Here is a 13,125-nt window from a genome sequence, read left to right as displayed (position 1 = left end):
ATAATGTATGCCCCCAATTAATTTTTTAGTATTTTTATTTTTAAAAAATGCAGAGCATGTGTGTATATATGACAGCGTGTTTAGCATGAGTGATAAAAGAACAATATATTAAGTTGGCATAGTATATATTTTACACAAATTGACTGTTTCTTAACTTTTCTAATGTTTCTGTATTGTATCTAAAAACGTATCTATGGTTGTTTGTTGGCAACGTGATCCTACTTTTAAAGGCTAAAGCAGTTTGTTCTGTGCAGTATTTTCAAGATAATGTCAGCAGAGACATCATCTACTTTTTAAGATTATGTTTGCATATAGCTTCCCACAGCAGGAAAGTCCTTCTCTTTTATAGTATAATAACTGGATGAATGTCTTTCATCACTTCTCCCTTTGTGTGATATTTCCAATAAAGTGTTTAATCTAAACATATGCTCAAACCCATGCAAATTCTTGGATATATGTAATTACATATAAAACTATCCCAAAGGTTCAGCCTGTATCATTAATTTAAACCTGACCTGGCTTACATAGGTAGTTTTAAAGTGTCCAAAATAAAAGATGGGATTGCTTTGTGTAAGATGAATTTAAAAGCTCCTTGTGAATTTTGTCTGGATGTAGAAAATGGGTTCATTATTTGTGAAGTGGCCAAGTCCTCAGTCTGGAAAAGTCTCATGTTTTCTGTGGAGAAGTCTAACTAATCAGCATTAATGAGTCTAGATCTAAATTAAGTATGTTGCCATGTTCCTTATTGGGTGCATGAAAAATACCGTAGATAGTCTTATTCTTCAGAGAATCAAACTGTCAGCCAAGCTGCTGCAACTGTGTTGAAGTAGGAGAGTTCTCTAGGTTGAACCAATACTGCAGCATCATTAACTGCTTTCTTTCAATGCTGCTGAAATTGCAAAGCAGACTAACGTAATAGGTCTGAACTCTGGTGTTCCACTAGTGTCCAAAATAATCTATGAAGAAAGGCTGAGAGGGCTGGGGCTGTTCAGCCTGCAGAAGGCTCAGGGGAGAGCTTCCTGCAGCCTTTCAGTACTTAAAGGAGGCTTGTAAGAAAGATGGGGACAAACTTTTCAGTAGGGCCTGTAGCGATAGAACAAGGGTTAACAGTTTAAAACTAAAAAAGTTGATTTAGACTAGATATAAGGAAGAAATTTTTTACAATGAGGGTGACAAAATACTGGCATAGGTGGCCCAGAGAGCTCCCCATCCCTGGAAAAATTCGAGGTCAGTTTGGCCTTGGCTCTGAGCAATCTGGTAAAGCTGAAATCATAGAATCATAGAATGATTTAGGTTAGACATCCTTTGTAAAATCCTTTTTAAAGGCTTTACAGTGGAATGTGGTAAGCGAGCTGGTGTTAGTTTACCCCTACTGCTGTGCAGAAGAGGACTTACTTTTTCATCCAGCTGTAACTGGGCGCTTACACGTGGTGTGGAAAGGCGATGCCGCTGTCCGTCCACCCGGCAGAGCCTCCGCAGCACGAGGGCTCAGCCCATCGCCCCTCGGACGCGCCCGCCCGTGACCGCTCGTTACAGAGGCTGCGAGCGGCGGCCCGGGAGGGGCGGGGAGCGCGGTGGGACCGTCCGCTGCACGCAGCTCCGGCGGCTCTGGAGCCGTTTTCTACCTCTGTAAGTCGGTAGAGAAAACCACCTGAGCTAAAACTAAAGCTTTCTTCTGTCGTATAATTCATATTGCAGGATCAGTTGTAAATTTCGTATTAACGGTTTAAAAGGAAGTTGTGTTTTACGGTAGCAGACACTGAGGAACGGATTTGAGGTTTGTAGCTTTAATTACTTTGTGGCGGTGTCGCTACACTCTGGGACAGGACAGCATGACATACTGGGTTTTCAGAACAAAACGGCATGAAGTCCCACCGGTCTCAAAATAATGTCGTGGAGAGCCATCACTGGGGGGTTCCTCTGCTTTCAAGGTGACTGAGCACATTTTCAGAAACATGACATTCATTGTTCTCAACTGCTATGCAGATATCTCAACAATTCATTGTGAATCATTTGGTCATCCCTTTCAAATTTGCCAGTATTTCTAAAAGCCTTGGAATGTTACTGGGAATAGAGATGACAAAATTTTGCAGAAGACAACTAATATGCAGCCTGATCCATACTCATGTGAGCCAAAGTAAACCTCTGTTCAAACCAGCTGTGCGTTCAGATCCACCGAAGCCATTGGAAAATTTTCAGTTATTATGGAAAGGGTTCCAGTTCCTGCTCCACCTGTTCATGTGGGGGGGAAAAAAATACTGTTTTTAACTAAGGCATTTTACTATGCAATGTAGATAACCTGGTAAAAAAATCCATCAGGGAAAAAAAAGTCTACCTAGACCAAGGGGGGCCTGAATGTACAAATCAAGCGACAGTCCATAGAAGCACTGCCCTTTTGTGCAAATAGTTGCAGACTTCATGTGTGCAGTGCCATACAAATTCATCTACAGGTCTGCCTCAGTAGCAGTCTTTGTAATTGATTCTGATCACTGTTCAGCCTAGTCACAGTTTTGCTCTTCCATGTGCATCAGGAGCATGCTGAGTGTCTGTGACTGCAGCTTTCCTACATGTGTTAGCATATATTGCTCATTTTCCTTGCTTACCTTGCACCCCAGTCTCTGTTGCTTCTTGAATCTCTAAGGCCTCCTTCTCTCAGGCCAATGGCTTCAGTTCTAGCATTAAACCTGTCTTCTGAAGCCTGTATTTTTCTTTGGCTAACTCTGAAATACCTGCATTTTTCTGTAAGACAGTGTTTCTTCAGCTGAAAGTCCTTTTTTGCCCTTCCAGAATACTTGCGTATTTCTGTTTACATGTCAGCTGGCATGAAAGGCACTGTAGTTACCAGTTTTAATGACCACTGTTTGAAAGAGAAGGAAGATAATTAGCAGCTTTCTAGCTGTCACTGCATTGTTTTCGCAGCTAACAATTGCAGTTGCTTCCCGCTTTTCTGTCCAGGACCAGCTCTGCTTCTTTCTGACCAACGTTGCTTCTTTATCATTTTGTGATCTTTCTGAACGTTGTTGGGTTTCACTCTGAGAAACTCTGCTCTGGTCTAAACTATAGCACCATCTGATGTCATGCTTTTTATCTCCTTCATCTCTTCTGTCTGGCTTCCAATATCTTCTCTCCCAGGAAAGAATATTGTTGACACAGAGATGGAGTATACTACTAAGGTATTTTATGACTCACATTTTAGATAGCTAGGTACTTAACACACTTCTTGTTTGCTTTCACAATCCTTATGCATTTCTACAACAAATCAATTCAGAATTACTGTCAGAAGCTCTGGAAACTATCAAAAAATAATGTACACAGAACAAGCTCAGTCGAGGAGAAGTATCAGTCGAGAGGTGTGGGAGGGAGAAGGAAGTTAAGGGTAGCTGTGCTGAATGGAATGTGGGCAGAGCTGTGTGTTGCTGGGGAGCAGTTGTGGGCATTTGGGCTCAGGAGCTGTCTCGGGAATACTGGATGAGCATACTGCAAGAATAGGAAAATAGATAATCAAACTGCTTTGCAAAAATTCAGGGCATTGGTTTCTCCCTCCATTAAACAAGTGTCCCGGTATGCTTTGTTCTTTGTTCTACTTTAGTCCTTTCCGGACTTTCCCATTTCTTCATTTGCCTGCTGAAGTTCCGCCTTCAGCTTTTCAGGTCCCGTTTTGGTTTGGGGTTGTTTTTTTTTTTTTTTTTTTTTTGTTTTGTTTTTTGTTTTGTTTTGTTGTGTTGTGTGGTCGTGGGGTTTTTGGTCAGTTGGGTTGCATTGGGTTTTTTTTGGTTGTGGTTTTTTTTTGGTTTTTTTTTTTCCTAATCATCATTAGAAAAAAATTGCCTAATCAGGCATTGGAACAGGCTGCCCTAGGAAGTGGTGGAATTGCCATCCCTGGATATGTTCAAAAGGCATGCGGATTTGGCACCTGAGGATATGGTTTAGTGGTGAACACAGCCACGCTGCATTAACAGCTGGACTCAATGATCTTAGTGGCCTTTTCCAACCTTAAGAATTCTATTATTCCATTTCTTTTTACAATCTAGATTTTATCCATCTCTCCAGCCATATTCTTGAAAGGTGTTTACTTCTCCAACATCTGGGAGGCTATTTATCTTTTGTATTTGTTCACTTTTTCTCTTGTTTTCTGTGGTTGCTTGTTTAGTTATTCCAGCCTCCTCCACAGGTCTCCTTTCCCTTCTTCCTATTGCATAGTCCATCTTTTCCTGTCAGTTCCACTTCTCTCCTCCTAAACTCCACTCACAAATTCTTCTGTTTCTTCACTCTCCCACTCCAAACACATCAGCACATTCTTCCCTACACATCAGCAAAGACTTGGGGAACTTTGAGCAAGACATCTATTATTTTCATATCAGTGTCATTTTGCAGGTAAAAAGAACAAAATATTTCTCATCCGCATGGACCCGTCTTCTCCCCTTCTTGCTTCTGCAGCTAAATGTAATGCTATTTCTGTTTTCAGGTTCCACATTACAAGAACTAACCTGCATTATATCCAGAAACCTTCCAAATAACAATGGCCAGACTGTTGCAAGATACATCTAAATTTCATCCCTCAGAATGGTACACTGCAAACAGGATGCAGCGTGCCAGTACAGAGTCCCAGAAATCCAGGTCAGAATGTGTGACAGCTGAGAGTTGGAGGCTGGTGGATGAAATCGAAAAGACAACTCAAAAAACCCAAAGCGATGTCAATAAGAAAATAGGTAATCCCATGTCTTCTACAAGGGTCAAGACGCATTATTTGAGCTATATGTTTAAGACAGACTTAACAAACTAGTTGGTAATGAACAGGAGTATGTGTCAATGCCATGCTTGTTGATGTCATGGAAAAATCAAAAATATTTTATAAAATATTTTGAGGCAGACTCTTTATTTTTACTACAAAACACACAAAAAGCTATTTTAACCAAACCTCCTGACACGGGGTTGCAAAACTGTTTCCACACAGCCCACAGCACTACAGGCAGTCCACTGTAGAATAAGTCTATTTTTAGCCATATCTAAGATCTGAGCTACAGTCCTCTTGCTCATAAAATGGGCCCGTATTAATACACGTTTGTTATTTTGATTCTACAGAACAGAGACGGGAAGAAATAAAATTCTGGAAGCAAGAATTAGATAACAAGCTAGAACAAATTGTTCATGAAACAGAGGTATTGTTGACTTTCAAGAATAGGCTGGAGAGAGCTTTGGAGAGCTGCAAAGAGCCACTTGTCGTTGCCCAAAAGTGTCTCCTGTACAGGTGAGATGATTAAGAAGAAAAGCATTCAAGGAGAGAAAAAAAAAAAAATCTAGGTAATGAGCCTTTAACAAATAATAAAAAAAAACCCCCTGCAAACTAAAGGCCTGACTCTCTTTGCAGTGGAGTCACAGTCTGATTTAGGTGTTCATACACTGGGGAAAGCTGAATATCATCATCTGTTAGATGCAAGCATTTGAACAATGTGGTTGATGGTTTTTCCTTTTTTTATTTAGGCAGAGGAGAGTTGGGATTGACTTGGTGCATGATGAAGTGGAACAGGAACTACTGAAGGAAGCTGAAGTCCTCCAGGGGATTATTGCTTTACTTGGACGTACATTGGAACAAACCAATGAGCAAATCAGGTGCAGAGGCAAAGGGCACAATAGAACACTAATTAGATGAAAATTAAGACAGCTGCAATACTGAGAAGTTGTAGGGTCAGGCTGAGCACAGGTCCTAAATTATCTTCAATGCTAAACAGTTGCAGGAGGCCAATCAGTAATGGTGAGATGCTCTGCATGTAGAATACAAAGTACTTGCACTTGATCCTTGGTCTTCTCGTGATTCAGTCCTGTGCCTTTAATTTCAATGTGAATTGTACCATCAATTTATAGAAAGGCAGCTTCATGCTGTAGATTTTGTGACTTGACAAATAAGAGTTCATACGCTAATATTTCCATAACAGCATTTGAATTACCTAATGCATGTATGCATGCATATTAAGGACACCTGTGAGTGTCTACACTTTGTCTTAAGAGTTTGGTTGTTTCTTCTCCTAGACGAAACCGTTCAGCAAAATACAACCTGGAAATGGATCTGAAGGACAAATTCACAGCTTTGACGATTGATGATTACTGTGCTAGCTTGACAAACGACACTCCTCATATCATATATGCTGACAATGCAATGAAACTGGAAGGAAAGTAAGTGGTTCTTTAGTTCAACAAACATATGATAATTATACAGATAATGTGGGCTGTCCCAGTAACAGCAAGATTAGTTTTGTGTAAAACAGGCTTTATCTTTTCATCAACTAACTGCTTCTTATACTTCTGTCCATCACTTTTTTGTATCACAATAATTATGCTCCCAGTGAACTCCAGTTTAGTAGAAGTTTTTGAAGTTCGTCGTTAGCTAAGGAAGAATTTCACAAATTGTTTAAACACAGAATAGATTTACTGCCCTTAACTTCTTTCCTCTCCCAGAGTGTCCCAGTGGGGAGAATGCTGGACTGGGACACCTGAGGTGTGGAATCAGTTTCTGACTCAGTCATTAACCTGTCAAATGTGCCCCTTCTGCATGGGTTAGTTAGTGTGAAAGGTTTAAATGGAAAAATAGCTACCACAGAAAAATGCGCTGAAAAGAGGAACCATACTGAGAAAGCAATGTGTGTGAGAGCCTCAGGAAGTCACTCTTGCTATGGAACAACTGGCAAACTTGTAACACCAAGAGACTGACAGCTCTTGCTGCCATCACGTCAGCGTGCATCAACAACAGGTTGTGTAACTCAGACCACACCCAGAATGGTGTTGCCTGCTGTGTGCAAATGACAATTACAACTTTATATAGCCACCCAATTAAACAAGGAATGAACCCTCTGAGGAACTTTCCAAACACCCACCTGCAAGCCACAGCAAGGATGACCCTCTAATTCTGGAGATACAGTTGGGGCTGGGCTTCTCAACTATTGCTCCAGGCAGGTACTGTAAGTGTCGCACAGGTGAACTGTGTGAGAGAATAAGTGACTGTGTTGTGTAAATAGCTATCTGCTGTGAATAGTAACAGCTTTATTAATGAAAGATGTTCTAAGAAATACTGGCTATTATGTGTGTTTCCCCCCACAATAACTTAATCCGTCGCCAGGGGAAAAGAAAGTTATAGCAAAGTTACTCTATGACTCTAGCGAATTTGTTTTCATCTGACTCTCATCTACTTCATTACAAAATTATTGTGACAGAGCCTTTATTTTGTATCTGTAGAATTCCCAGGACAAGTGGCGCTTACTGGGACATGCAGTTAAAAGTACTGCTTTGTTCTTGATTTTGTGGCATAATTACAGATTTATGAAGTCATAGAGGGCCTGCTGCTGTCTGTTGGTGACCTTTTATTTTGAATCTCTTTCAGTTTTGTTAGCCCTGAGGACTGGATAGATTTCTCAAACATAAATGTTGGAAAGGCTGACAAGCAAAGAAACAATTCTTTGGCACTGAAGGCGCTTATTGATAGCATTCTCTCACAGACGGCAAATGACATGCGCAAGCAATGTGAGATGGTGAATATTGCTTTTAGAAATAGGGTGAAGGAAGTCAAGGATGCCAAGCACAAGCTAGAGACATTTCTTGCAATGGTAAGTCATAGGGGACAGTCAGTGAAAAAGTGGAAGCACTGGGCTTTAGTTATCTACTGGTTTTCCCAGTCCAGTGGGTAGCACTTATCTGCCACGTGTTCCTTTTTGTTCCCTTCTCCCTCCTCCGTAAAAGTCACCTTAGATTTTTTTTTCTTGGTTCTGTGTGCACCACCACAGAGATGCATTTCTGGAGTCACTTATTCAATCTAAATGTTGTTGTAGCCATCAGTAAAGTGAGGATTTTCCTTGTGATTTTTAGTTGCAAGGGGCTCCTATAGCTTTTTGAGGATTGTGATATAAGAGCCTGATAATTGATAAAAGCAGGGTCAATGTGCTCAAAATTTGACACATGAAAACTGAGTATTAATATTAAAAACTAATTGCTGAGCATAAATTTCTGGGTTCACCCAGAACAGTGTCATCTGCTTTCCAATGACAGAATCATACGCCTGGCTAAGTTTTGCAAAATATTGTTTGATGAACTAACAACATAATGAGTGTTACTGTGATTGTTACAACTATTAAAGATGATGATGATGATGATCTCACACATTGTAAGAGGCGGTGTGCAGAATTTCGTTGTTGGATTTGTTAAGGTAATGGATGAGACTGCCTCACAGGAGAAGAACATTGCAGCCTTAAAGAAAGCAATTGCTGATAAAGAAGGACCTGTAAAAGTGGCTCAAACCCGCCTGGAAGCAAGAAACCATCGCCCCAATGTGGAGCTGTGCTATGACACAGTGCACTGCAGCCTGATGAATGAAGTTCAAGAGATTACCAAAAATATTCAAAGGTGAGTAGAAATTATGCAAGAGGAAAATCTGTGGTATAGATTACTGGTTTTAATTTAATGTGTCAGAGTAACAACGGGTCCCAGCTATTCTCCCTGAAAAGTTGGGAGTTGCTTTTCTCTTAAGGGCAGGACACTTTAAGGGAAGTTGCATGGATATTGTCTCCATGAATCCCTTTCCATCTTTCTTTTTTCTTGCTCAGAATTCCTAACCCATATGAGAAAAAAACCCTATTCATGTGTTTTCAACTAATGGCTGCCTCTGTTTTCCCTATTAGATTAAAGGATGCATTGGCACAGGCTGAGACAGAGCTGAAACGCCTGAGCTGCCGACAGCTTTCCTTGGAGGAAGAGATCAAGGTCAAGGAGAATACACTGTACATTGATGAAGTGCTGTGCATGCAAATGAGAGAGTCTCTTTACATAAACAATTACTGAAGTCATCATACTGGGGGACTGTGCTCCAAAGAACCAGCTCCTGCTGAAATTTTATTTACAAACTTCCAAATTTATTGGCTTGGCTCAATGCTGTCTAGTTGTGCAAGGTAATTAAAACAGACCTAGTACTTACAGCTATCTGTTTCACAGCTATCTATGCTCTAAAACATTTGATGAAATCTTCCACTTGGCAATAAAATTCCAGAATAATGAGAAATGCCTCTTCTTCCATGTTTCTCTCATGTGTAACCAATGATATCTTTTGCCACTGAAATGTGTCAAAAGAGGACTCTGTGGAAGCTAGAGCAGGAATATCCTCATAAATCACTTGTTGGAGAGCTGGGCAAGTGGGAGGGATGTCTCTCAGGACTAGCCATGCTATGTTTTGTTTTTATCTTAGCATCTGCTGCTAAGAACTAGGCAGCATGACAAACTTAATAGGACTTAACTAGCTTAACTAGATACACTAGATAGTACATCTGTCTGCATCTGAATCAAGATCAAGTCAAGGTTGACTTTGGGAGAATCACTTCCTCACCCCAGGTCTCAGTTTCCCTATTCGTAAAATGGACACAATGAGATAGGCTTCAAAGGTAAAGTGTTTGAAGCTCTACAACAAGAAGTGCTGAAAAAAGAGGAGGGTCTTATTTTTAACAGAGATGCCTGTAAGGGTGCAAAAGGGATCACTGCTTCCTTTGGTTCTGGCAAGGAAAAACAAAGCAAGGGCAAGAATAAATGGTGCTGGAGACAAAGGAGTCCAGTTCCCAAGTCCAACATTTTAATGCATGGAGTTTAAAATCGTCCCTTGCCTCTCTCTTGCTGGAATGATAACTCCCTTTCAGAGGCATTGCTGTCAAGATTCAAATACCTTACCAAAGCCCTCCGAAGGATCCGCTAATGCAGATGTCACTGGGTGTTCTTCTCTCCCTGTAGTTTACACCATTGGGTAGGTAATGACAAAATAATTAAGTTCTGAGTCAATCAGGTACTTGAACTTCCTGTAAATATCAGCCAACAGCTGCTCCTCCTCAGTGCTGTCATCTTGGGCTGTATAAATCCTGACCTGTATGCACAAACAGCAGTAACATCTCTCAGATACAGGGAGCTTGGCCCATTAAAGCTCGTGGCAACAAGAAGCATCTGTGACTAAGAAGGAATCTAGAGAAGCAAAATTCCTTGAATTTGAAGAGAATCTTGAGCTTTACTCTCTTCCCACCCCCAACTGACTGAAAACATCATCTCCTGCCAAAGAATTTTTGGGAGGTGGTGCGAGGAATGGGTTAAATAGTGGAAGACTAGCGAGGAGGATTGTAAATCATTCAGGTGATCTTGCAGATGGGAATAGCCCTTGATAAGACCAGCCAGTGACCCTCTGGCATGGACCGAGTTTAACTGTGCTTACATCTCCACTTGTGTGTGTCCACCTGGGGGCTGCTTTGGGGATCCCTCGGTGAGCAAAGGAAGGGAAACAAATTTACTCTTTGTCTTTTAGCTGTGGTTTTGTGGTTGTCCCGGCTGTCTGCCTGTGCTGACTCAGACAGGAAGAGCAAGGTTCTTTTTACCCCCCAGAACTGCTGCATCCCTGGGATCTGCACAGATCTGTGAGGACCTACTGAATTCAGACTGTAGCACACAAAGTAGCATGTCAGCATGGTTTACACCAGCTACAGTCGTGGCCTGGCCCCAGTTCAACACAGGATCCCTAAAGGGTGTGATGTGCTTACATCTTTTTGCTATTTAGTGGGATTCAGTCCACCTTCCTTGGTTTAAGCATAGACATAAGCACTGAACCTGAGAGGTGACTGAGAAACCCTAGAAGTGGGAGAGGGCTTGAACTAGAGGTGACAGAGGGAATGCCAGTCTAGGAAGGGCTTCTGGATTTTTTTGGACATCATATTAAACTTTTATAGTATCTGTATGTGGCTAAGTAGATCGGAAAGCCCCATTTCTATGAGTGGTTCCCAAGCTCTTTAGTACTAAGGCATAACATAGGGAAGATAGTTATATTAACACTTCTGTAAGTGACCTTTGCCTGGGCACGGAGACCTTTGGGTATAGGAGCAAGAATGGAAATGGGAGTTTTGAAGCACAGTCTTACCTTTATGGTAGTCAAAACGCATTTCCTTTCTGCACGGTTTTGTAGCAGCCTCTCCATAAAGCTGGCACTTAGAAATGCCCAGACTTTCAGAAAAAACAACCTCTTGCATGATAAGATAAGCTGTAGCAGCTCATTGTCCAGCAACTCATGGTCATTGTTCAATTCAAGTGTTAATTTCTTGAAAAAGAATGAACACAGTTAGTACTACTGAACAGATGTTGAGTGCAGTAACTAGAATTCAACAAATAGTTTTCTAAGTTAACCAACAAAAGCACGTGTCAACAGATCAATTTTGTACCTTGACATTAGCTGAGAATTTGTTTTGCATTATGACAACAGTGTATGTGCTACAGTAAATCACTTTCCTGTTAAGATGGGTTGATCCCTTGGGCATTCATTAGAAAATGCTGCACCCACAGTCATGCCATGATCTTATCTGACATCCTGAAAATTATCCCAGAGACAAGAGTAGAGCCAGTGATGGTTTCTAGAAAGCTTTACAGATCTCTGGTGTTTACTGGAAACTCTGCAATGCAACAGGACTTACAGAAAGCTGTCAGCAACCATCAGGTGTAAGGCCACGTGTTTCCCTCTGGCATGCAAAGACCTGATGCTCACTTACGTGGGTCAGCTGTGGCAAACCTTTGGTGACACATCCCTTGTGACACTGACGGGCTTTGACACGGGCACTAGTTAATTTAGATGTGCTGTACGACATTTATGCATTGCCAAAATAGAGCGGCCTGATAGCATCATGGTGGGTAATAAATGGACAAGGATAATTTCATCAACACACTATAGCTGAAACACTGAAATGACTCACATAAAAACTGCCCCCTGAACGTAACACTGAAGCAGTCAGGAACTTCTATTGCTAACTGCTATTATGCAGAAGGCCTACATGATTATTTTGCTTAGCTTTGTGATGCTGCAGTAGGGTGTCCCTATTGTTTCCCTTACCTGCAGACCATGCCAGTAAGCTGGGAGAAGGTTGGTGAGGGTAGGTCTCATTGTCCAGTCTGGGTCACTAAAATAACAGCTCCGTAGGCTGATGCTCCTAACTGGGATCTCCACTAGCAGGATCCTAGCTAGGTGATCATGCTTCATGACTCTTTCAAAGAAGAAGTTCACGTTCAGTTTTGGGGCTCTCTTTGCCAGGTTTGCCCATGCCATTCCTGAGACCACTTGCCCATGAGGGTCATGGATATGACACTTAATATTCAAGGTGCACAGGGAATGAGAGCTGTGCTCCCGCAGGATGTCCAGCAGTTCATCAGAGATGCAACTATAATTGAAAGTCAGGATGGTCAGGCTGTGGAACTTCGACATAGTTTGGTGGAACAAGGCACTGCTGTAGACAGAAAGGTGGAGACTGAAGAAATCCTCAATATTGATTTCAGATATAAAGCTTCTATTTGTCAAGCTGCTCAGAGAATTCAGAAGCTCACAGCCTTCTTCCAAAGTTATTCTTGCTCCTTTTAAGTTAAGATAATCAAGCTGATTGCTCATTCTTTTCAGGAAGGCAGCTAAGTTCTTGATAAACTGAGCCCTAACCACATTTTTCCAGATCAAGCAGTCTAATTCTAGGTACTTGATGCTCAGGGATACTAGGTGACTATTACACTTACCCAGGTGTGAAAGAAGACCTCTCATAATCACTTGAAATTTTTTGATAAAGGGAGTATTGTAAGGATTCGATAACTTAATCTCAAGGTGCTTCAAATACTTGCCAAATTTTTTGGTATACCACAGTGCACTTTGAAACTCCAGTGTGCGTGCCCTTGATGGCTGGCCATAGAAGGTGATGGTTCTGCATCTCCAGAGAGATCCAGAGCACATGGTGCAACTCCATTTTTTACAGACCAAGGCAGCCCGCGATCTGTCCCTGTCATCTAACCAATGGAAGACATGCCTCAGACAGACATCAGGTAGATAGGCCCAGGAGCTTTGCTCGGGTTCACTGTCATCTTCCATTGAGAGGACTTCTCTTCTGGGTCTTGAGTCAAACCTACATGCAGAAAGCTGTGGGTCGATTTCTTGCCAATCCCAACATAATAGGCTTCTAAACAAATGGATGAAAGTTTGCTTCTTCACAATCAAAACAAACAATCAGAGTCAAAGCTCTTGAGTCTAAACTATAGTCTTACCTAAACCAAAAGAAAAAAAAAAAAGAGTGAAGAACAATCACAGTACAAGCATAGGAC

General features: G+C 41.4%; 2 protein-coding genes across 2 annotated transcripts; one reads left to right on the top strand and one right to left on the bottom strand.

Annotated features, from left to right (window-relative positions):
• Positions 1-562: 562 nt before the first annotated feature.
• Positions 563-9,040, top strand: TEKT1 (tektin 1). Its single transcript, XM_082294564.1, has 7 exons — positions 563-4,709; positions 5,083-5,248; positions 5,482-5,610; positions 6,028-6,171; positions 7,373-7,595; positions 8,192-8,388; positions 8,664-9,040. The coding sequence occupies exons 1-7, from the start codon at positions 4,520-4,522 to the stop codon at positions 8,821-8,823; spliced, it is 1,209 nt and encodes a 402-aa protein (XP_082150690.1). The 5' UTR covers positions 563-4,519; the 3' UTR covers positions 8,824-9,040.
• A 717-nt stretch (positions 9,041-9,757) lies between these two features.
• FBXO39 (F-box protein 39) lies at positions 9,758-12,895 on the bottom strand (the record flags this gene model as incomplete). The annotated part of the gene is made up of 3 exons (XM_082294745.1): positions 9,758-9,886; positions 10,922-11,098; positions 11,882-12,895. The coding sequence occupies 3 exons, from the start codon at positions 12,893-12,895 to the stop codon at positions 9,758-9,760; spliced, it is 1,320 nt and encodes a 439-aa protein (XP_082150871.1).
• Between the last annotated feature and the right edge of the window lie 230 nt (positions 12,896-13,125).

The sequence above is a fragment of the Coloeus monedula genome (genome assembly GCF_965178545.1).
Source record: "Coloeus monedula genome assembly, chromosome: 20".
Taxonomy (NCBI): Eukaryota; Metazoa; Chordata; class Aves; order Passeriformes; family Corvidae; genus Coloeus; species Coloeus monedula.
This window is presented reverse-complemented; position numbering and strand designations above follow the sequence as displayed.

Bases quoted from the DNA above. Each gene is read 5' to 3' on its own strand.
- TEKT1 (XM_082294564.1), top strand. From the start codon at position 4,520: ATGGCCAGACTGTTGCAAGATACATCTAAATTTCATCCCTCAGAATGG. The intron at 5,249-5,481 runs GTGAGATGATTA...TTTTTTATTTAG, and splicing joins CAAAAGTGTCTCCTGTACAG to GCAGAGGAGAGTTGGGATTG. The intron at 7,596-8,191 runs GTAAGTCATAGG...GGATTTGTTAAG, and splicing joins TAGAGACATTTCTTGCAATG to GTAATGGATGAGACTGCCTC.